Raw genomic sequence first — 19,497 nt, 5'->3', positions numbered from 1 at the left:
GAGTAGCCCAGTTAGATTGCCAGGTCCTGTTGGTGAGTAGAAATCGTAAGTTGTATTTAGTCGGTAGTTGTGGATGGTATGGGGGAATAGAGAGATATGACCACACACACACACACACACACACACACACACACACACACACACACCTGCCTGTACCTTAATAGAAAAAGATCTGAACGAATCAGTGGTTGTCAGAAAGACCAAGATGGGGGGTGGGCACAGGGGACCTTTTCCCAATCTACAATGTTCTCTCTTTCTTCCTCTTTCTTTAATAGGAGAAAATATTCATGCGTTTGTTGGGTGATTAAAATTTTGTTTTAAAAAAGACTGAATGTGGAGGAAAAAAGGCCCCTGGTGCCCTGTTGGTAAAAAATAGATTTAGGGGCACCTGGGTGTCTCAGTTGGTTGAGTGTCTGACTGGATTTCGGCTCAGGTCATGATCTCGAGGTTGGTGAGACGGAGCCCTGTATCCGACTCTACAGTGACAGTGTAGACCCCGGTTTGGGATTCTCTCTCTCTCTCTCTCTGCCCCTCCCCTGCTGTCTCTCTCTCAAAATAAATAAATAAACATTAGAAATTTTTAAAAATGGATTTAAACAGGCCAGTCACAAAAGGATAAATGCCGTATGATTCCATTTATTTGAGGTCCCCAAAGGAGTCAAATTCATGGAGAAAGAAAGGAGACGGTGGGCACCAGGGGCTAGGGAGGGGCCCAAGGGGCTGGGAGGTTAGGGTTTCATGGGACAGAGTCTCAGTTTTGCAAGGTGAAAGGAGTTTTGTTTTGTTTTTTAATTTATTTTTGAGAGAGAGAGAGACAAAGCGTGAGTGCGGGAGGGGCAGAGAAAGAGACAGACAGACAGACAGAACTGGAAGCAGGCTCCAGGCTCTGAGCTGTGAGCACAGAGCCTGACAAGGGCCTCTCAAACCACGAGGTCATGACCTGAATCAAGTCGGATGTGCAACCGACTGAGCCCCAGGTGCCCCGCAAGGTGAAAGGAGTCCTGGAGATAGATGGTGAGGGTTGTTACATAATGGTGTGAATCTGCTTGATGTTCCTGGACTGTACATTTGAAATGGATAAAATGGTAGTTTATGCCATATGTATAAATACAGCGATGATAATAAAAGGGTTTTTTTTTAAAAATAGATTTTTATAGGGGTGCCTGGGTGGCTCAGTTGGTTGAGCGTCCGGCTTCGGCTCAGGTCACGATCTCGCGGTCCGTGAGTTCGAGCCCCGCGTCGGGCTCTGTGCTGATGGCTCAGAGCCTGGAGCCTGTTTCGGATTCTTTGTCTCCCTCTCTCTCTGCCCCTCCCCTGTTCATGCTCTGTCTCTGTCTCAAAAATAAACTTAAAAAAAAAAAATTTAAAAAAAATAGATTTTTAAAAACACAGTGCAACACAGCTGTGACAGGGAAGCATGGGACATTTGAGAGAGCCCAGAGAACAGACGTGACCTAGACGTGGATCGGAAGATCAGAGAGGACTCCTTGAAGAGGAGACCTTGCTGCTTGAGAAAGAGGCCAAGAAAGCACAAAGGGGCAGGCATTGTATCCTGCGCGGTTAGGTGTCTGAGGAAAGAGAGAAAGGGAGAGAGGAACTGAAATTAAGGAAGTCAATTTCATCTGGGGTAGTGGGTTCAAGCAGTGGCTCGTGGGAGAGGTCAGCAGGGGTTGATCCTGACTGTACCAAGTCAGGCAACTCGAGGGCAATGGGAGCCATGGGGGATGTGAGAGTGAGGGAGTTTTGAGTTTCAGATGGATCCCTTTAGTAAAGTGTGGAGAAGGGATTGAAGGGGGAGCCTAGAGGCAGAGTCCCAGAGGGGAGGCTGGGGCAGACGGTAGGCATCTCGGAGGAACTGGGACAAGGCCACAGCCCCTGGGGATAGGAGAGGTTGCAGCTGAGGCGGGGCGGCTGGGCACACAGAGCTGCTCTGTTCTCTGACCCCACAGAAGCTTTTGGGTTCATGAATTTTTCAGCCAAACGGGCCTTGAGTTTCAGATTCCAGGGCTCTGGGCCCAGGCTTTTGGGTTCTATTTACTGCCTGAAAACATCTCAGGGACCCAGGAGAAGGGCTCTTGAGAGGTTCGGTGGTGATGGGCTGGGGCAAGGGCCCGACAGTGTCTGCAACCCCCCGGGCCACCTTCTGAGCAGGGGACAGGTAGGAGAGGGGCAGGAATCCCCCTCTTTTGAGCAAAGACATCATAAAACCTTGGGTTTTCCATTGCTGACTGGATAACTTTGTCCAAGTCAGCAGATGTTCTCCTCACCTCAGCTTTCCCATCTGTGGAGTGGAATCGGCCTCCAGAACTCAAGGCATTGTTTCTAATTGTTGCTAGGAGGATTCCCACATGGAGGACATGGAGGGCAGGGCCTGGGTATAATGAGCACCACACAAACGAGAGCTGTTATTAGTAGTGGCAATATCTGTTTGTTTGTTTTAAGTTTATTTGCTTATTTTGAGAGAGAGTGGGGGAGAGGCAGAGAGACAGAGAGAGAGAGAGAGAGAGAGAGAGAATCCCAAACAGGCTCCTAGAGGTCAGCACAGAGCGGAATGCGGGGCTTGAACTCACGAACCGTGAGATCATGACTGGAGCCAGGATCAAGAGTCGAACACTCAACCGACTGAGCCACACAGGCGCCCCATTTAGTAGCAATACTTGTATCTGGCAATATGGCGGAGCAGTTGGGAGTGGGTTGGGATTGGGCTCTTGAATGCCAGGACTCAGGTTCAAATTCTGGTTCAGCTGCTTCACAGCTGTGTGACGTTGGGCAAGTGGCTTCACCTCTCTGTGCCTCTGCTTCTTCCAATGTGAGAAGACAGGAAATGTTTTCCCCCTCAGGTCCTGAATTTTCAGGAAGACCAAAGATGGGAAGGCCAAGGTCAAACAGCGAAAAAATAACAAACTTGAAAAAATAATTGAGGAAGACACAAAGAAGTGTCAGGAGTGGGGCCTGGGTGGCTCAGTCGGTTCAACGTCTGACTCTTAGTTTTGGCTCACATCGTGATCTTGTGCTTTGTGGGTTCGAGCCCCACATCAGGCTCTGCACTGACAGCGCGCAGCCTGCTTGGGATTCTCTCGCTCTCGTTCTCTCTCTGCCCCTCTCCTGCTCGCTCTCTCTTGCAAAATAAATAAACTTAAAAAAAGCGTTAGGAGTGTTCAATGAACGTGCACGTCAGCTCTCGGTGCCGTGATATTATCCACGTTAGACACCAGCAGAGAGGGGAGTGGTGGTTCTCATATCTGCTGCTCTCACCACCCTGCCTCAAGTCCCCTTATGGGGACACCCACCCCACCCCACCCCCAGCAGCTGATAAAGGTGTGGGGCTGGGTTTGCAGAAGGATGAAGCCTGGGAGAGCTGAGTGCCCTCTCCCCTCCACCAGGCCCTTCGGGACCCTCCCCACCGCTCCCAGCAGGATCAGTTCCAGCCAGGCTGAAAGTGAGTTTTCCCTTTCCTGCCCCAGCTCGTCCCGCTAGGAGGGCAGACAGTATGGGGTCCACAACAGTTAATGGGCAGACATCGAGGTATGCCCGGCAGGCCAGTGAGCGAAGCACCAAGACTCTTACTCCCATTTAACAGAAGGAGAGACTGAGGCCCAAGAGGGACCATCCCCACTACACAGTAAATAATAGTAATAATAAGAATAATAATAACAACAACAGCAACAATAATAGCACCAATAATAGCTAATACTAATAATTTACTGGGGGCTGGCTCCGTCCCAGGCCTGCTCCAAGAGTCCCATTGGGGGTGATAACCCATGCCTGTGCACAATAGCCTAATGAGGAGAGTGTAGTTAACTCTATCTCACAGATGTGCGGACAGGAATCCAGGGAGGGGAGGGCAGGTGCCCAAGGCCAGCCAGCTGGCTGGTGGCAGGGCCAGGACTTGAGCTCAAGCAGCTGGTTCCAGTTGCCTTGCCGGGCTCTGCACGGGGACTCTTTCTGCTGGCTTATTCCTACTCATAAGGTCATGGTAGGGAATTTCCAAATGTCAGTCCCTTCCCTGATCCGTCTCACAGCCCGGCATTCCTTCTCTAACAGCCCCCAACCTCGCCACCACTCTACTGGCCTTCAGGGCTCCTGTCATGATCAGAGATCGTCTTATGTTATGTGCCTCTCACCCTCCCTTCAAGAGAGCAGCGGAGTGGCTTTGTCCATTTGCCACCTATAGTGCCACAGAGGCTACCCAATAAATATTTACTCACTCCGCGAATCATCATCAACAGCATCAGCAGCATCACCATAACGAAAGCGGCTTCTGTATGTTCAGTCCAGCACCCAGTAGGTGCTCAATAAATGTTCGTTGAGTGAATAATTTTCTAATATACTCACAATAATACTGATCATTTACCTTGTCTACATTATTTTTTCCAAAAAATGTTTATTTATATATTTTGAGAGATAGAGAGAGTGGGGGAGGGACAGAAAGAGAGAGAGAGGGAGAGAGTGAATCCCAAGTAGGCTGCACTCTGTTAGTGCAGATCCTGATGCGGGGCTTGAACTCATGAACTGTGAGATCATGACTTGGGCAGAAATCAAGAGTCGGATGCTGAACCGACTGAGCCACCCAGGCACCCCTATCTTTTCAACATTCTATCAACATCTTTCTAAAAAAATTAAAAAAAATTGTTTTTAATGTTTATTTATTATTGAGAGACAGAGAGAGACAGAGCATGAGCATGGGACGGGCAGAGAGAGGGGGAGACACAGGATCTGAAGCAGGGTCCAGGCTCTGTGCACAGAGCCTGAGGTGGGATTCAAACCCAGAAACCAAGAGATCATGATCTGAGCCAAAGTCGGATGCCCAACCAACTGAGCCACCCAGGTGCCCCTCTAAAAAACTTTTTAAGTTTATTTATTGAGAGAGAGAGAGAGAGAGAGAGAGAGAGAGAGAGAGAGAGAGATTGAGAATGGGGTAGGGGCAGAGAGAGAAAGAGAGAGAATCCCAAGCAGGCTCTGCACCGTCAATGCAGAGCCTTACTCAGGGCTCAAACCCATGAACAGCGAGATAACGACCTGAGCCAAAGTCAAGAGTCAGACGCTTAACCAGCTAAGCCACCCAGGCACCCCTCTATCAACATCTTCGTGTCACACAGTAGGAGCATGAATATTTTTGGCATCAGTAAGACTAACTTTAAGAATAATAATAAAGGCAGCTACATTTCTTCTGCTCACAGTGCTACCCATAGTTCCTCAGTGAAGGAATTTACTAGTCGGTAAATATTTGAGTGAAAGAATAAAGTAATTAGTCAATAGTTATTGTACGAATGAATGAATGATCTGGACAAATAATATTGAGTACCCAGTATGGGGCACTGGGGACACAGAGATGAACAGGACAAAATCTCTGCCCTAAAGGGGCTGATATGGATGGGGGTGATAACAAGACGGAGGAGAAACAAGATGAATGAATGAATGAATGGGTGGATGAATGGGTGGGTGGATGGGTGGGTGGATGGATAGATGGGTGGGCGGGTGAATGGGTGGATGAGTAGGTGGGTAGATGGATGGGTGGATGAGGATGAATGTGTGGATTGAGTGAAGGGATGTGTGAGTAGGTGGATGGATGGAGATGGATGGATGGGTGGATGGGTGGGGGGGGTGGATGGATGGGTGGGTGGGTGAATGTGTGGGCGAGTGGAGGGATGGGTGAGTAGGTGGATGGATGGGTGGGTGGTGGGTGGGATTGGTGAATAGATGGATAGGTGGGTGGATGGATGGGCAGATGGTGGGTGGGGGGTGGATGGATGGGTGGGTTGAGTGGAGGGATGGATGGGTGGGTGGGTGGGGGGTGGATGGGTGGGTGGTGGGTGGGATTGGTGAATAGATGGATAGGTGGGTGGATGGATGGGCGGATGGTGGGTAGGGGGTGGATGGATGGGTGGGTTGAGTGGAGGGATGGATGGGTGGGTGGGTGGGGGGTGGATGGGTGGGTGGGTGGGATTGGTGAATAGATGGATAGGTGGGTGGATGGATGGGCGGATGGTGAGTGGGGGGTGGATGGATGGGTGGGTTGAGTGGAGGGATGGATGGGTGGGTGGGTGGGGGGTGGATGGGTGGGTGGGTGGGATTGGTGAATAGATGGATAGGTGGGTGGATGGATGGGCGGATGGTGGGTGGGGGGTGGATGGATGGGTGGGTTGAGTGGAGGGATGGATGGGTGGGTGGGTGGGGGGTGGATGGGTGGGTGGGTAGATGGATGGGTGGGTGGATGGATGGAGGTGAATGGGTGGATGGATGGAGGTGAATGGGTGGATGGATGGGTGGGTTGAGTGGAGGGATGTGTGAGTAGGTGGATGGACGGGTGGGTGGGTGAATGAGTAGGGGGGTAGATGGATAGGTGAGTGGGCGGATGGCTGGCTGGCTGGCTTGCTGGCTGGGTGGACGAATGGATGGATGGTTGGTCTGGAGACTCCTCCCATCAGCACTCCTGGGTGCAGAGGGACAGTGAGGCGGGGCAGCGCTCCCCTCCAAAGCTCCGCCCTGCAGCAGTCTTCGCGTCGGCCAACCGCGCCGCTCACCTGGAGGCCTCCCCTTTAAGACGCACTCACCTGGGCTCTCACCTGCGCGCCGGCGCTTCCGCAGGAAGAAGGAAGCGGCGCCGCCGTCGCCTCCCGGCGCTCCCTCCCCGCCTCCCAGGTCCGCCGGCCGCCACAATGTCCGCCTCGGCTGTCTTCATCCTCGACGTCAAGGGCAAGGTAAGGCCGGGAGCTGGGGATACGGGGGAAGGACAGGTGAGGCTGCGCTCCCCTGGAGCCAGGGGCGGCCCCTCCTCGCAGGCCGGGAGGCTCCAGAAAGCTCCGGGAGAGCGGGTACACCCCTCCCCCAATCCCTGGAAGTCGCGGGTCGAATCCCACCTCCACTGTTTCCCAACCAGGTGCCGGGGCTAGGGGCTTTGCCTCTCCGAGCCTCAGTCTCCCTACCCGTAAAGATGGGAATAACAGGTCCCCACCCAATAGGAATTAATATAACCCGATGAATGTAAACTACTTAGCACAGTAGCCCTGCTCCAAACATTAGGCGTTCAGTCGATTGAAGTTATTTCTGTCACCTTCATCATCCACATTATTAATATTTGGGGAAGATGGCAGGGGCAGGAGACCCTCATTCCCTTTTGGGGCTCTCCCTTTCTGGAGCCCCCTCTCATTCGTCTTGTCATTTAATATCAACAAAAACGGTGGTGGTGAAGCCTAGGGTGTTTGAGGACCAGCCCCGTGCCATCCTGGTTCTAAACACTGGACTAAACCACCTTAGGAAGTAGGTACTATTATCATTGACTGCTTATTTCCTGCCAGACAGAGGTATATGAGCTAACAGGAGCTATATAATCTATCTTTCTTCCTATAAGCTTCCTTCCTGCCTTCCTGCCTTCCTGCCTTCCCGCCTTCCTTCCCGCCTTCCCTTCCTCCTTCCCCCTTCCCTCCTGTCATCCCTACCTCACCAATTTGGTGCCTCTGAAGCCCTGGGCAAGAGCGGGAATTCTGGATCCAGGGTGTGTTGGTTCAATTCCCAGTCTCCCCAGTTGTTAATACACGTGGGTCACACCTCAGTTTCCCCATCCTTCAAATGAAGAGGGTGATGGCACACCCCCCGCAGATTGTAGTGAGAACAAAATCAGTTAGCAAACATCCAGTCTTTAGTAGGACACGGCCTGGTCTTCCTGGAGGACTCCAGACATGTTTGCTGTTGTTATCGTGCACCCATTTTACAGAAGAGGAAACTGAGGCACAGAGTGGCAGAGTCTTGTCCCTGCCCTTCACTCAGGAATTAGGGTCAGAACCAGACACTCTGATGCCCCCGGATGAAGGGTCCCAGATCCCAGCAGTGACCGGGCCTTCTCTGCTCACGCTTAGCCCCTGATCAGCCGCAACTACAAGGGCGATGTGGCCATGAGTGAGATTGAGAACTTCATGCCTCTGCTCATGCAGCGGGAGGAGGAGGGCGCCTTGGCCCCGCTGCTGAGCCATGGCCGGGTCCACTTTTTGTGGATCAAACACAGCAACCTCTATTGTATCCAGACTCTGGCTGGGTCCCTGGAGGCCTGGGGTGTTGGCAGCTCAGGTCCAGAGAGGCTGGACTGAGGACAGAAGTTGCACAGCACATCAGTGGTTCAGGTTGGGGGCAGGGGGTGGGTGGACAGAGGTGAGATGAGGGTGGGAGGACAGGGTGAGGTTTTAGGGTCCGTGCTCCATTTGAGACCTCCAAAATGGCACCTTTTCCTTAACCTTGCTGCCCATAGTGGTGGCCACCACGCTGAAGAACGCCAACGCCTCCCTCGTGTACTCCTTCCTCTACAAGACGGTGGAGGTAAGTTCTGGCTTCCCATCGGCCGGCTGGTCTGTCTGTCTACCTGTCTCGCCCTTGTCTTTCAGGATCCATCTTTCCTAGGAAGCTTTCCCTGACCTCGCCCCATGGAAGCCCCATCTATCTCTGTGTTCTCATTAGCTGCTGTGGGATCATCTCTCCCTATAGGGCAAGGACCAAAGAGGTCCCAAGAGGGTATACTACTCAAATCTGAGCCAGAGAAAACCGGGTTCCAATCCCAGTGCCCCCTTTTCCTAAAAAAAATTTTTGTTAATGTTTATTCATTTTTGAGAGAGACAGAGACAGAGCATGAATGGGGGAGGGGCAGAGGGAGGGAGACACCGAATCTGAAGCAGGCTCCAGGCTCTGAGCTGTCAGCACAGCCCCAGATGTGGGGCTTGAACCCATGAACTGGGAGATCACGACCTGAGCCGAAGTTGGAAGCTCAACCAACTGAGCCACCCAGGCACCCCCATGCCATTTTCAATGACTGAGAAGGTGCTTGGTAAATACTTTCCAACCAACAAGAAATATGTATTGACTTGCCTCCTGCCAGGCAGAGAGGGGAGCAGCTCTGCATAAGAGAGGCACAGTCCCTGCCTGTCCTGAGGAGTTAAAGGACATGAAGGTGATTCAACAGGACATTAGGAGAACCAGTGACGAGGGTGCTAGACTCACCTTGATACTCAAGGGGGCAGGAGGGATGGTGGTGGCTTCACTGAGGAGGTGATATTGGAGCTGAGGCCTGAATGGCAAGAATGTCCCGGGCAGAGGGGACAGCATATGCGAAGGCTCTGAGGTGAGAACAGAAAGAAGGCCAATGGGGCTGGAACAGAGTGAGACACGGAGGGTTTTTCAAATGTCAGATGACTGACAGGCTCTCTGCTGAGGTCACGCCTCCCAATCCCCAGAGGCTCTGGACTTGGGGTCCCCAAACCCCTAAAGCCCTGTGGATAGAATTCAGGGAATCCACGAGCTTAGCTGTATTTCTATATAATGGGTTTCCTTTGTCATCTTGTATATTTTATGTATTGGAAACCTTACTCCATAAATAGCACCAGATACACAGCGTTTCATGGTACACACACACACACACACACACACACACACACAAAATAGTTCTGAGCCCTTCCGATCCCTCCTCCAGGAAGGCTTCCTGGACCTCCATGCCTCAGGGTTCCCACTTTGTGGTTTCCTCATTTTTTGCACTCAGCACGTTGTATCGTGTTGGTTCTGTTACCAGTCCATTTCCCTCGCTAGACTGTTCCACGGAGGCACGGACATTGTTGACTCCGCTCACCATTAATGTTCCAGCACTGGTATATGGCAGACACCCATCAGCTGCTTGTTGAATTGATGGCTGGATGAGTGCGGCCGCGGCCCACGGCCCCAGCTACACCACAGCCACGCCTCTGTTGGTGTCTGTTTCCCCACACCCCCAGGTATTCTCTGAATACTTCAAGGAGCTGGAGGAGGAGAGCATCCGAGACAACTTCGTCATCGTCTACGAGCTGCTGGACGAGCTCATGGACTTCGGCTTCCCACAGACCACCGACAGCAAGATCCTGCAGGAGTGAGTGGGCCACTAATGGAAGGAAGTCGGGGAGGGTCAGGGAAGTGTCCCTGGGTCCAGCTGCTTGTCGCCCCTGCCTTCCTGACAGGTACATCACACAGCAGGGCAACAAGCTGGAGACCGGCAAATCTCGAGTGCCGCCCACTGTCACCAATGCTGTGTCCTGGCGCTCTGAGGGCATCAAGTACAAGAAGAATGAGGTGTTCATTGATGTCATAGAGTCTGTCAACCTGCTGGTGAGCCCCCCACACCTCTACCCCTCTCCTTCCATGGCCTGGGGGCAGGAGAGGAGGCTCTATGCCCGTTGACACCCCGTCCTGTGTCATGTGCACCCTCAGGTCAATGCCAATGGCAGCGTCCTGCTGAGCGAGATCGTGGGCACCATCAAGCTCAAGGTGTTTCTGTCGGGAATGCCAGAGCTGCGGCTTGGCCTCAACGACCGTGTGCTCTTTGAGCTCACTGGCCGTAAGCATCTGGAGGGGGGCGCGCGAGGGAGCTGACCCTACCCCATCTGGGGACCCAGAGAATCGCAACCGGCTCTGAAATAAGCACTCGCGTGCCCTCTGCTGGCCACAGCCGGTGCTGCGGCTGCTGGTTCACTGGTGCCAAAAGTGGATACCGCCTGGCACAAATACAATGGAGAAAAAGACCAATCCCTGCCCTTGGCGCTGACATTTCAGTGGGAGTAGGAGACAGAAGAACATCATATTGAAAAACCTGATAGCAGGGCGCCTGGGTGGCTCAGTTGGTTGAGTGTCCGACTCTTGGTTTTGGCTCAGGTCATGATCTCACGGTATGTGAGTTCAAGCCCCACATCGGGCTCCACGTTGACAGTTTAGCCTGCTGGGGATTCTCTCTCCCTCTCTCTGCCCCTCCCCTTCTCTCTCTCTCTCTCTAAAAATAAACTTAAATTAAAAAAAAAGAAAACCTGACAGCAAGAGCCAGATTCCCTGGGTTCAGATCCTAGCTCTGCCCCTGGCCAGCTCGGTGACCCTGGGCAAATTCCTTGTCCTCTCTGGGCCTCAGTTTCCTTATCTCTAAAACAGAAGTAATGATAAGTGGTAGGCAGGGAAGACAGGGCTAAAGACCCTGTCCCAGACCCCCAGGGTCACCTGCCTGCTTGGCTCCGAGTTTCAGGAAGCAAGAACAAGTCTGTGGAACTGGAAGACGTCAAATTCCACCAGTGTGTGCGGCTGTCTCGCTTTGACAATGACCGCACTATCTCCTTCATCCCACCCGACGGCGACTTTGAGCTCATGTCCTACCGCCTCAGCACCCAGGTGAAGCAGGGGAGAGGCCCCCTGGAGGGGGTGAGAGGTGACCCCAGAACCTCCAACAGCCCCCTCTTCTGCCACCTGTAGGTCAAGCCGTTGATCTGGATTGAGTCCGTCATTGAGAAGTTCTCCCACAGCCGTGTGGAGATCATGGTCAAGGTAGGCCCAGGGGAACAATGACTTACTTACGGTGTTTGATCTGCCCCTCCCCACAGTCTCCACCCTAACCTTCTCTCTCACCCTCCCTGGCTCCTCACTCCCCTCCGGCCACACGGGTCTCCCGGCTGGTTCTCAGACGTGTCAGGCACAGTTCCCTGTGGGGGTTTTGCATTGGCTGTTGTTCCTACTTGGGCTGGCCCAAGGTTTCGGCTCCCCACCCTCTCACCTCCTCTGGCCTCTGCTCTATTGACCTGCGTCGGTACTGCATCTACTCCTGTGTGGATTTCTTTTCCCCAGTAAGAACATAGTAAGTTCCCAATAACGTCTAAATGGCGCACAAATCGCAACTATTCACATTGTGGTTTTAACTGAGCCTCTACTTTGTAAGGGAACTGAGGGACAAGAGGGAAGAAATAAAAGATATGCTGCCCTCAGGGAGCTTGCTACCTGGGGGACACAGACAAACCATCAGCAAATACTGTCAGAATAGATCCCTCATCTGCCCGCTTTGCACTCCCTCCACCACATCTACCCTGGTCCCCCATCTCCTGCCCTCGCCCCCCCACTGTTCCTCTAAAGGACACCCGTGAGCACTTGAGTCTGGCTGCGTGTCTCTCTTCTGCCCAGAACCTTCCATGGCTCCCACTTCACTGAGAGGAAAAGCCAAAGTCCTGGCAGCCCACTAGACCCTACGACCATCTGCTGTCACCTTTGTGTCCTTCCACAGTCTCCCTCTCTCACTCCATTCCAGCTATATCGGCTTCCTCTTTGTTCACACCAAGCAAGGTCCTACCTCAGGGCCTTTACACTGGTTGTTCCCTTTCCTTGGATCACACCCCCTCCCCGCCCCAGATGTCCACGGGGCTCCTTCCCTGATCTCCCTCGATTTTTTGCTAAGTGTCACCTCTTCAGAGGCCTTTCCTGATTTCCCTATTTAAAATTTCACCTCCTTGGGACACCTGGCTGCCTCAGTTGGTGGAGAATAGGACTCTCGATCTCAGGGTTGTGGGTTCTAACTCCTTCTTGGGTGTAGAGATTACTTAAAAATAAAATCTTTGGGGCACCTGGGTGGCTCAGTTAAGTGTCCGATTCTCGCTGTCGGCTCAGGTCATGACCTCACAGTTCGTGAGATGGGGCCCCGCCTCAGGCTCTGTGCTGACAGTGCTGAGCCTGCTTGGGGTTCTCGCTCTCTGCCTCTTCCTCTGCCCCTCCTCAGCTTGCGGGTGAGCTCTCAGGTGTCCATGCACACAGATGCTCTGTCTCTCTCAAATAAATTAAAAAAAAAATTATTTTAAAAATAAAAATAAATAGGAGCGCCTGGGTGGCTCAGTCGGTTAAGCGTCTGACTTCGGCTCAGGTCACGATCTCGCGGTTTGTGAGTTCGAGCCCCGCGTCAGGCTCTGTGCTGACGGCTCAGAGCCCGGAGCCTGCTTCGGATTCTGTGTCTCCCTCTTTCTCTCTCAAAAATAAATAAACATTAAACAATTAAAAAAAATAAATGCTAGCTATCAAATGAAAACTCCTGTGTGATGGGCTAAGAGGCAGCATTTTAGACCAGCGAAAGGTCTAAACGGAAGGCGCCGAGAACGGGGTTTCTGGAGTCTCGTGTGGGTGTGAATCCCGGCTCTGCCACTTGTTGGCCGTGTGTCTGCAAGCAACTGCCGCAGCTGCCCCGCGTCTCCATTTCCTCGCCTGTGAAATGGGCAGGATGGTCGTACGCACCTCGGGGCTGGGGAGGCTCTCTGTGAGGTACTGTGGGGAAAGGGCTTGCTGAACATGGGCAGAATGCAGGAGTGAGTTCTTCACGCCCCGTCCTCTCCCCTGACAGGCCAAGGGGCAGTTTAAGAAGCAGTCGGTGGCCAACGGCGTGGAGATATCCGTGCCTGTGCCCAGTGATGCCGACTCCCCGCGCTTCAAGACCAGTGTAGGCAGTGCCAAGTACGTGCCCGAAAAGAATGTCGTTATTTGGAGTATTAAGTCCTTCCCGGTGAGTACTGGGTACTGAGTACGGGGTGGGGCCTGAGGCGCCTGCCCCTGCTGCTCGCGAGAGGCGGAGAATAAACTGGAGACCCATGTATGCATGCACATGGTTATCCTTTAGGGGTAATAAAGCCGGAAACCAGGCCGGCAGGTCCCTGCCTCCCAGGTCTTGAGGACACCAGCCCCGGGTTCAAGTTCTCCACCCTTGCCTCCCTGAGCTAGACAGCCTTTGGAAACCCACTTCCCTCCACGGAACCTCTGTTTGCTCATCTGTGAAATAGACAGGATCACGATACCCCATCCTGGGGCTGCCGGAGGATTCGATCAGTCCCTGGGGATCGGGTAGGGGGGGTGGGGGGGGTGGCGAGGGCTCATCAGGGGACTGGAAAATGGGAGATGGTCATGAGAAGCACTCTGACCAGGCTGTGTCGTTAGAAACTTCAGCTGTGAGGGGCACCTGGCCGGCTAAGTCGGTTAAGCGTCCAACTCTTGATTTCAGCTCGGGGCATGATCTCACGGCCTGTGGGTTCAAGCTCTGAGCTGACCTTGGAGCCTGGTTGGGATTCTCTGTCTCTCCCTGCCCCTCCCCTGTTCCTGCGTCCTCTCTCTCTCCTCCCCCCCCCCCGCCAAAATAAACAAACATTAAAAAAACAAACAAAAACCTTCGGCTGTGAATCTCGGCCAGGAGCTTTTACTGTCTTGTCAGAAATGGACCGAGAGCAGAGCCTGCTTGGGGGCCACTGTGAGGATAGCGTGGGGCGTGTAGAGGCCTCTTGGTGTATCTGACGCCCCCGTGTGCCCTCAGGGGGGCAAGGAGTACCTGATGCGCGCCCACTTTGGCCTCCCCAGCGTGGAGAAGGAGGAGGTGGAGGGCCGGCCCCCTATTGGGGTCAAGTTTGAGATCCCCTACTTCACTGTCTCCGGGATCCAGGTGAGTGTAGTGGGCTCCCCATTCTCCTACCCCTTGGCTCCTTCCCTAGCCGGTATCACCTCCCCTCTGCAGCCGGCCTGTGCCATCTTGTTCCCCACCAGTACGTTCACTGTGTCTTCACCCACCCGCAAACCATGCGCCGTTCCCTTGGCCCGTGTCGCCTCGTCCCCCCAAAACCACATTGTGTCTATTCCCTTACACCGTGCTCTTTCCCACTCTCCTGTGCCGCCTCCCCCTTCCCCTACTCCCGCTGCATGTGCCAAACCTTTGACGCGAGCCATGTCCCCTCATCACTCCCCAACCGCGCCAGCATAATCCCCCGAGTTGCGTTCCACGCGGTACCCTCGCCACAGCCAGCCTGCCCCCACCACCTGGGCCGCCTCTTTCTATTCCGTTTCAGGTCCGATACATGAAGATCATTGAGAAAAGCGGTTACCAGGCCCTGCCGTGGGTTCGCTACATCACCCAGAGTGGCGGTAAGGCAGCCGGGCTCCCTGGGACGCTGGGGTCAAGATCAGAAGGATGGTCTCGGGGCTTTGACTACGCCCTGGCTTGGAGGGCACCAAAATTCAACAGGCCTGGCCCCAGGCCTATCCTGTCTTTATCCCTGTGCCACCCTGGGCCTCAGTTTGGCCCATCTTTAAAATGGGGGCAGCTGCAGTTCTAGGGTACTGATCAGGTTTGGGCAAGGGAGTGAACGCATGGTACCCCCATCTGCACCTGGAAACGAGCTTGTTGCTATGGTTACTATCCCTGTGTTACAACCCCATTCTTGTCCTTGTTACATATCCATGGGTTGATCATGAGCACTGGGGTGGGGGATAGGTTGGGGGGAGGGCTTTCTGTCTGTTCCCTTTCCCCAATTCTGAGATGGTCTCTGCTCATTGTTTCCCTGCAGATTATCAACTTCGTACCAGCTAGGAGAGAGAAGAGGTGGGGCCTAGACATGGGGCCTTCCCTCTCCCCAGGCTGGGACTGTAGACTTCCTGGGAGGAAGATGGGGGATGTGTGTGAGGGAAGGCCCCTGACTTAGCCGTTTCTTGCTCCCAGCACCCGGCATCCTCCCTGCCTTTCTCTCTACCCACAGGCTAGGAGGAACAGTCTCCCCACCTCCCTCTGCCTCCGGGCTCCCCACTCCTCCAATTTTATATGAAGAATAGAGGAGGGTCTTGAAGCCCCCCTCATGAGTGCCTTCTTGCAGTGACCTGCCTTAGGGGTGTCGGGGCCCCTCCTTCACAGCTGCTGAGCCCAGAGGCCACCCTGGCCCACCCTGAGTTTTAGGATGGTATTAAAAAGAATGAATCTGGCTGCTGTGTATATTACTGACTGGGGACTGGGAATGCCAGGGACACCCCCCCCCCCCCCGAAGTGCCGGGATGGGGATGGGCAACACACATCCACTCCCCAGCCCCCCTCGTGGCATCTGCTCAACTCTCTCCTTGGGCCCAGGCTCCAACCGGGCTCCCACACCACCGTCAGTTCCTCTTGCGGCCGCCAGAGGGCGCCTGTTAACTTCTAAGTCAGCTCGTGGGTCTCCGAACCTTCCCACAAGCTTCCCGTGTTAAAAGTAAAAGTCAAGCGCTCGCCGCAGTACCCAAGCCTGATCTGCGCTACCCCTCCTCCTCACTTAGCTGCCTTCACCTTCTCCCACTCTCCTCCTCTAGACCTCACGCTTCCTGTGCACAAGTGCGCTCCCACCTAGGCCTTTGTGGTTCTAATGCCCTTCACCTGGCATGCTTTTCCCCAGATAGTCACATGGCTCCTTCCCTTTCAGGTCGCACACGTCACCTCAGGGAGGCCCTCCCTGACCTCTCTATTTCAACGGCCTTCTTTTCCCAAGAGACTATAACTTACCCGTTTTATCACCTCCACAGAGTTTACCATTCTGAAAAGATTTAATTCCTGTCTTCTCCCAGCCTAAATGGTGGGGGTCCCGCAGCAGGAACCACCTGGCTGGCTCGCTCTCCAGTTGGGCGCCTAGTACACAGAGGGTGCTCAGTAAATGTTTCAACGCAAGCATTTGCAAGAGTCGCCTCCGACCTCAGCTCTCTCGCCTCCCTGGCTCGTCCACGTGGCGGCCGCGGCTGCAGCGTGAACTTGCCCTCGCCCCGGCCCTTGCTGTGCCGGGTTTGGCTCACTCTGAGCCAGAACGTGAGTCCTTCTCACCCACCCCATTTCCCCGTTTTATTTTCTTGGCGGTGCTTAACGGTCTTTAAAATTATGTAGTTGCCAGAATGTACGCTCCCCAGCGCCGAAAACGGTACCGGCACACACTGGGTGAGTGAATGAAATAAAACACTCTGAACATAGTAAGGGCTAATAAATGCTTATCCCGTGACTGAACGGTGGAACCCCGAACTGGGCTGCCCCAGCCTTGCCTCCCTTCCTCCCAGAGGTGCCGAGGTCCCGAAGCAACCCGCGCTACCCTGCCCCTGACCTTTCTCCCGCGGGTCAGTTAAACCGGCTTGTCTTTCCCGCCCGCCTGGCGAGTTTGAAAACCGAAAACCCCGCCATTGCCGGCGGTCCACCGGTCGCCGAGGCTCAGCCAATCAGGATAGGCACCGCCCAGGCCGGAGCGTAAATCTCCCCCCGGCGACGCGTTGCCATTGGTTGCCCTGGCCGCATGGGCGGGGCGCTGCCGGGTCGCGCGCCGGGCAACGCGGCTGGGCTACAGTGTAGCGAGTTCGTAAGAAAACAAATCCGCAGCGTTCGGGGCGGGGCCTCAAGCGCGCTATCTCCGCCCCCTGGCGGCCAGCTCAGCGGCGGCAGCGGCGGCGGCTCAGAACAGACCCCGCCCGTCGAGGAGGAGGAGGGAGGGTGAGTTGGGGGGAGACCCGGCCCCCAAGGGGCGGGCGCCGGGCCGGGCCCTGCGAGCCGCGGAGGGTTGGGCCCGGCTCCCAGCCCCTGGCGACCCGCTGGCCGACAGGGGGAGGAGCCCGCCGGCAGGGCGGGGGTCGCGCGGAGGGCCGACTAGTGTGCTGGGCTGGGAGCGTCGCGCAGGCCAGGTGCACCTCGGGGGAGATCTTAGGGCCAGCGCCAGTGGATTTCCCCACACTGACCGCGCCGGCGTGGGGCGGGGGGCTTCGCAGGCTGCCAGCGTCGACATGCTGCTGGAGGAGGTCCGCGCAGGCGACAGGCTAAGCGGGGCCGCGGCCCGAGGCGACGTGCAGGAGGTGCGCCGCCTTCTGCACCGTGAGCTGGTGCACCCCGATGCCCTGAACCGCTTCGGCAAGACGGCGCTGCAGGTGAGGCCCGGCTGGCCGGGAGCGACGGCGAGGCTGGAACCCCAGACCCTTTCCCTCAAGTCTCCTTGACCGCGGTGGTGGCTGACGGGGGGGGGGGGGGGGGGGCTCGGTCCTTTCCCCCTGGGGCGCTGTTGCTCCTTGATGTCTACTTTCGTGGGTGGGTGGTGGATGGAGTTAGGTGGGGGGAGGGGAGGACTTTCCATCTTCTCTGGAGGATTTCTTGTTTTCTGGGTGCAGAAGATTAATTTTCCCTGGGGAGGTTCTTATTCCGCGATGTGAGAGCAGCTTCTTTGGATCCCGGCTTCATAGGACTGGCTCTTGTTTCTTGGAACTTCTGTGGGGGGATCCAATCACTGGAAGGAGGGATTCATGTTTCCAGGTGTTCCCTATTTTCTGGAGGGTTCTCTGAGATGTATCCAGTTATTTGGGTAACTCTCCATTCCTGTTTTGGGGTGTGTGTGTGTGTGTGTGTGTGTGTGTGTGTGTGTGTGTTTCCAGATTCCTAGTATATTAAGGGAAGTCCTAAGTGGGGCACAGTTACACGTTGCATAGGCATCCTTATTCCCTGGGGGCATTTTACAGGGGGAACCCTATTTCTTCAGGGCAAGTACCCTGGGGTTTCAAATTCCCTGGGCATCTCCTTTCCCTTGAGGTTGCTCTCCAAGTTCTTTGGAGCAGTTCTCATTCTATGAGGCCTATTTCTGGGGGTGGGGGAGGGGTCATATTTCCTAGCGATTTCCCATATGGGATGGGGCATATCTCTGCTTCCTTGGGGAGGGTCTTAGGTTTCTTGAACGTTTCCTTGGAGGCTATTCCCTACGTGGTTTTCTTATCCTTAGGGGGGCGACCACTTTCTTCGGGGTCCCTATTCCAAGGAGACGTCTTTCTCTGGGGTATCAAACAACCGCCTGAGAGCTTGTGTTCCCTGGTGTGTCCCCATTCTTTAGAAGAGCTCTAGTGTTCCCTATTCTTGAATGATCCCTCTCTACAGTGACCCCTTTTCCTGGAACCTCTCCCTTGAGGACCCCTCACTCTCTGCCCCCACACAGGTCATGATGTTTGGAAGCTCCACCATTGCGTTGGAACTTCTCAAGCAAGGTGCCAGCCCCAATGTCCAGGACACCTCCGGCACCACTCCAGCCCATGATGCGGCACGCACTGGATTCCTGGACACCCTGAAGGTTTTGGTAGAGCATGGTGCTGATGTCAACGTGCCTGACAGCACCGGGGCACTCCCCATCCATCTGGCGGTGCGAGAGGGCCACACCGCTGTGGTCAGCTTCCTGGCTTCTGAGTCTGATCTCCATCACAGGGACGCCAGGGGGCTCACACCCCTGGAGCTGGCCCAGGGGATAGGGGCCCAGGATCTCATGGACATACTGCAGGGGCACTCGGTGGTACTGCTGTGACCCGGGGCACCCACTGCAGCAACCAGACCCAACAGGGTTCTGTGTCAAAAGAGGAGGAAAGAAACACTTTCTCCCCTCACTCCTTCTGCCCCCTGTCAAAAGGGGAGGGGCACCAGTTTGTGGCTTGTTGGTGTTGATTTGTGGGGTGTGTGTGTTTGAGGGACATTTCTCATTTGTTTTTCTCACCCCTTTTGATGTGTTGGGCAGAGAAGGGCTCCTGCAGGCAACAGCCGTCTAAACGGTTCAGTTTTCTCTGCGCCTCAGATTGCTGGGGCTGCAGACGCCCAAGGGCAGAGCGTTTAAAGCCCCAGCCCGAGTGAGGTCATCGCTTCCAGGGCTCCTGGAACCTGGCGACCTTGGCTAGCTGTACCCAGAGACAGACCTCAAATGTGCACACTGCTTTCAAGCATGGGGGGAGGGGGGAGTGTTTAAAATCAATAGAAGGGTAGTATGAGTTCATATTTTGTTGGAAACTTGTTTTTCAGTCTCTTGTACAGCGTTAAAAAAAGATTCTATTTATTAAGCTTTATGGAAAAATATTGTTGTGTGATAATTTAATGTTTTTACCCATTAAATTAAGACTTGTGCATGATCACAGAGCTGGTGGCTTCTGATTTTT

General features: G+C 54.4%; 2 protein-coding genes and 1 long non-coding RNA gene across 4 annotated transcripts; 2 read left to right on the top strand and 1 right to left on the bottom strand.

Moving 5' to 3' along the window:
- Positions 1 to 1,361: 1,361 nt before the first annotated feature.
- Positions 1,362 to 16,747, bottom strand: LOC122236577. The gene is made up of 6 exons (XR_006214668.1): positions 16,662 to 16,747; positions 16,079 to 16,201; positions 8,986 to 9,101; positions 6,555 to 6,714; positions 2,268 to 2,371; positions 1,362 to 1,568 (listed from the first exon to the last, which is right to left on the bottom strand). It is a non-coding gene; the product is annotated as an uncharacterized LOC122236577 (long non-coding RNA).
- AP1M2 (adaptor related protein complex 1 subunit mu 2) lies at positions 6,310 to 15,524 on the top strand. 2 transcript variants are annotated; one of them, XM_042978154.1, is made up of 12 exons: positions 6,310 to 6,701; positions 7,857 to 8,013; positions 8,243 to 8,310; positions 9,750 to 9,880; positions 9,969 to 10,116; positions 10,219 to 10,345; positions 11,012 to 11,160; positions 11,242 to 11,313; positions 13,142 to 13,300; positions 14,099 to 14,224; positions 14,625 to 14,700; positions 15,123 to 15,524. In XM_042978154.1, exons 1-12 carry the CDS (start codon positions 6,396 to 6,398, stop codon positions 15,143 to 15,145), a joined length of 1,542 nt encoding a protein of 513 aa, XP_042834088.1. In that variant the 5' UTR covers positions 6,310 to 6,395; the 3' UTR covers positions 15,146 to 15,524. The 2 variants fall into 2 exon arrangements, with proteins under 2 accessions (XP_042834088.1, XP_042834089.1); XM_042978155.1 differs by having other exon boundaries at positions 6,311 to 6,701; positions 11,018 to 11,160.
- A 190-nt stretch (positions 16,748 to 16,937) lies between the features above and the next one.
- CDKN2D (cyclin dependent kinase inhibitor 2D) lies at positions 16,938 to 19,473 on the top strand. Its single transcript, XM_042978153.1, has 3 exons — positions 16,938 to 17,041; positions 17,314 to 17,469; positions 18,519 to 19,473. Exons 2-3 carry the CDS (start codon positions 17,329 to 17,331, stop codon positions 18,876 to 18,878), a joined length of 501 nt encoding a protein of 166 aa, XP_042834087.1. The 5' UTR covers positions 16,938 to 17,041; positions 17,314 to 17,328; the 3' UTR covers positions 18,879 to 19,473.
- Positions 19,474 to 19,497: the final 24 nt, after the last annotated feature.

Source organism: Panthera tigris, chromosome A2 (assembly GCF_018350195.1).
Source record: "Panthera tigris isolate Pti1 chromosome A2, P.tigris_Pti1_mat1.1, whole genome shotgun sequence".
NCBI lineage: Eukaryota > Metazoa > Chordata > Mammalia > Carnivora > Felidae > Panthera > Panthera tigris.
This window is presented reverse-complemented; position numbering and strand designations above follow the sequence as displayed.

What these genes read in the sequence shown, in the direction of transcription:
- AP1M2 (XM_042978154.1), top strand. Translation starts at nt 6,396, where the DNA reads ATGGATGGTTGGTCTGGAGACTCCTCCCATCAGCACTCCTGGGTGCAG. An exon ending in GACAGCAAGATCCTGCAGGA is followed by an intron (nt 9,881 to 9,968) that starts GTGAGTGGGCCA and finishes CCTTCCTGACAG; the next exon opens with GTACATCACACAGCAGGGCA. An exon ending in GGAGTATTAAGTCCTTCCCG is followed by an intron (nt 13,301 to 14,098) that starts GTGAGTACTGGG and finishes GTGTGCCCTCAG; the next exon opens with GGGGGCAAGGAGTACCTGAT.
- CDKN2D (XM_042978153.1), top strand. Translation starts at nt 17,329, where the DNA reads ATGCTGCTGGAGGAGGTCCGCGCAGGCGACAGGCTAAGCGGGGCCGCG. An exon ending in TCGGCAAGACGGCGCTGCAG is followed by an intron (nt 17,470 to 18,518) that starts GTGAGGCCCGGC and finishes GCCCCCACACAG; the next exon opens with GTCATGATGTTTGGAAGCTC.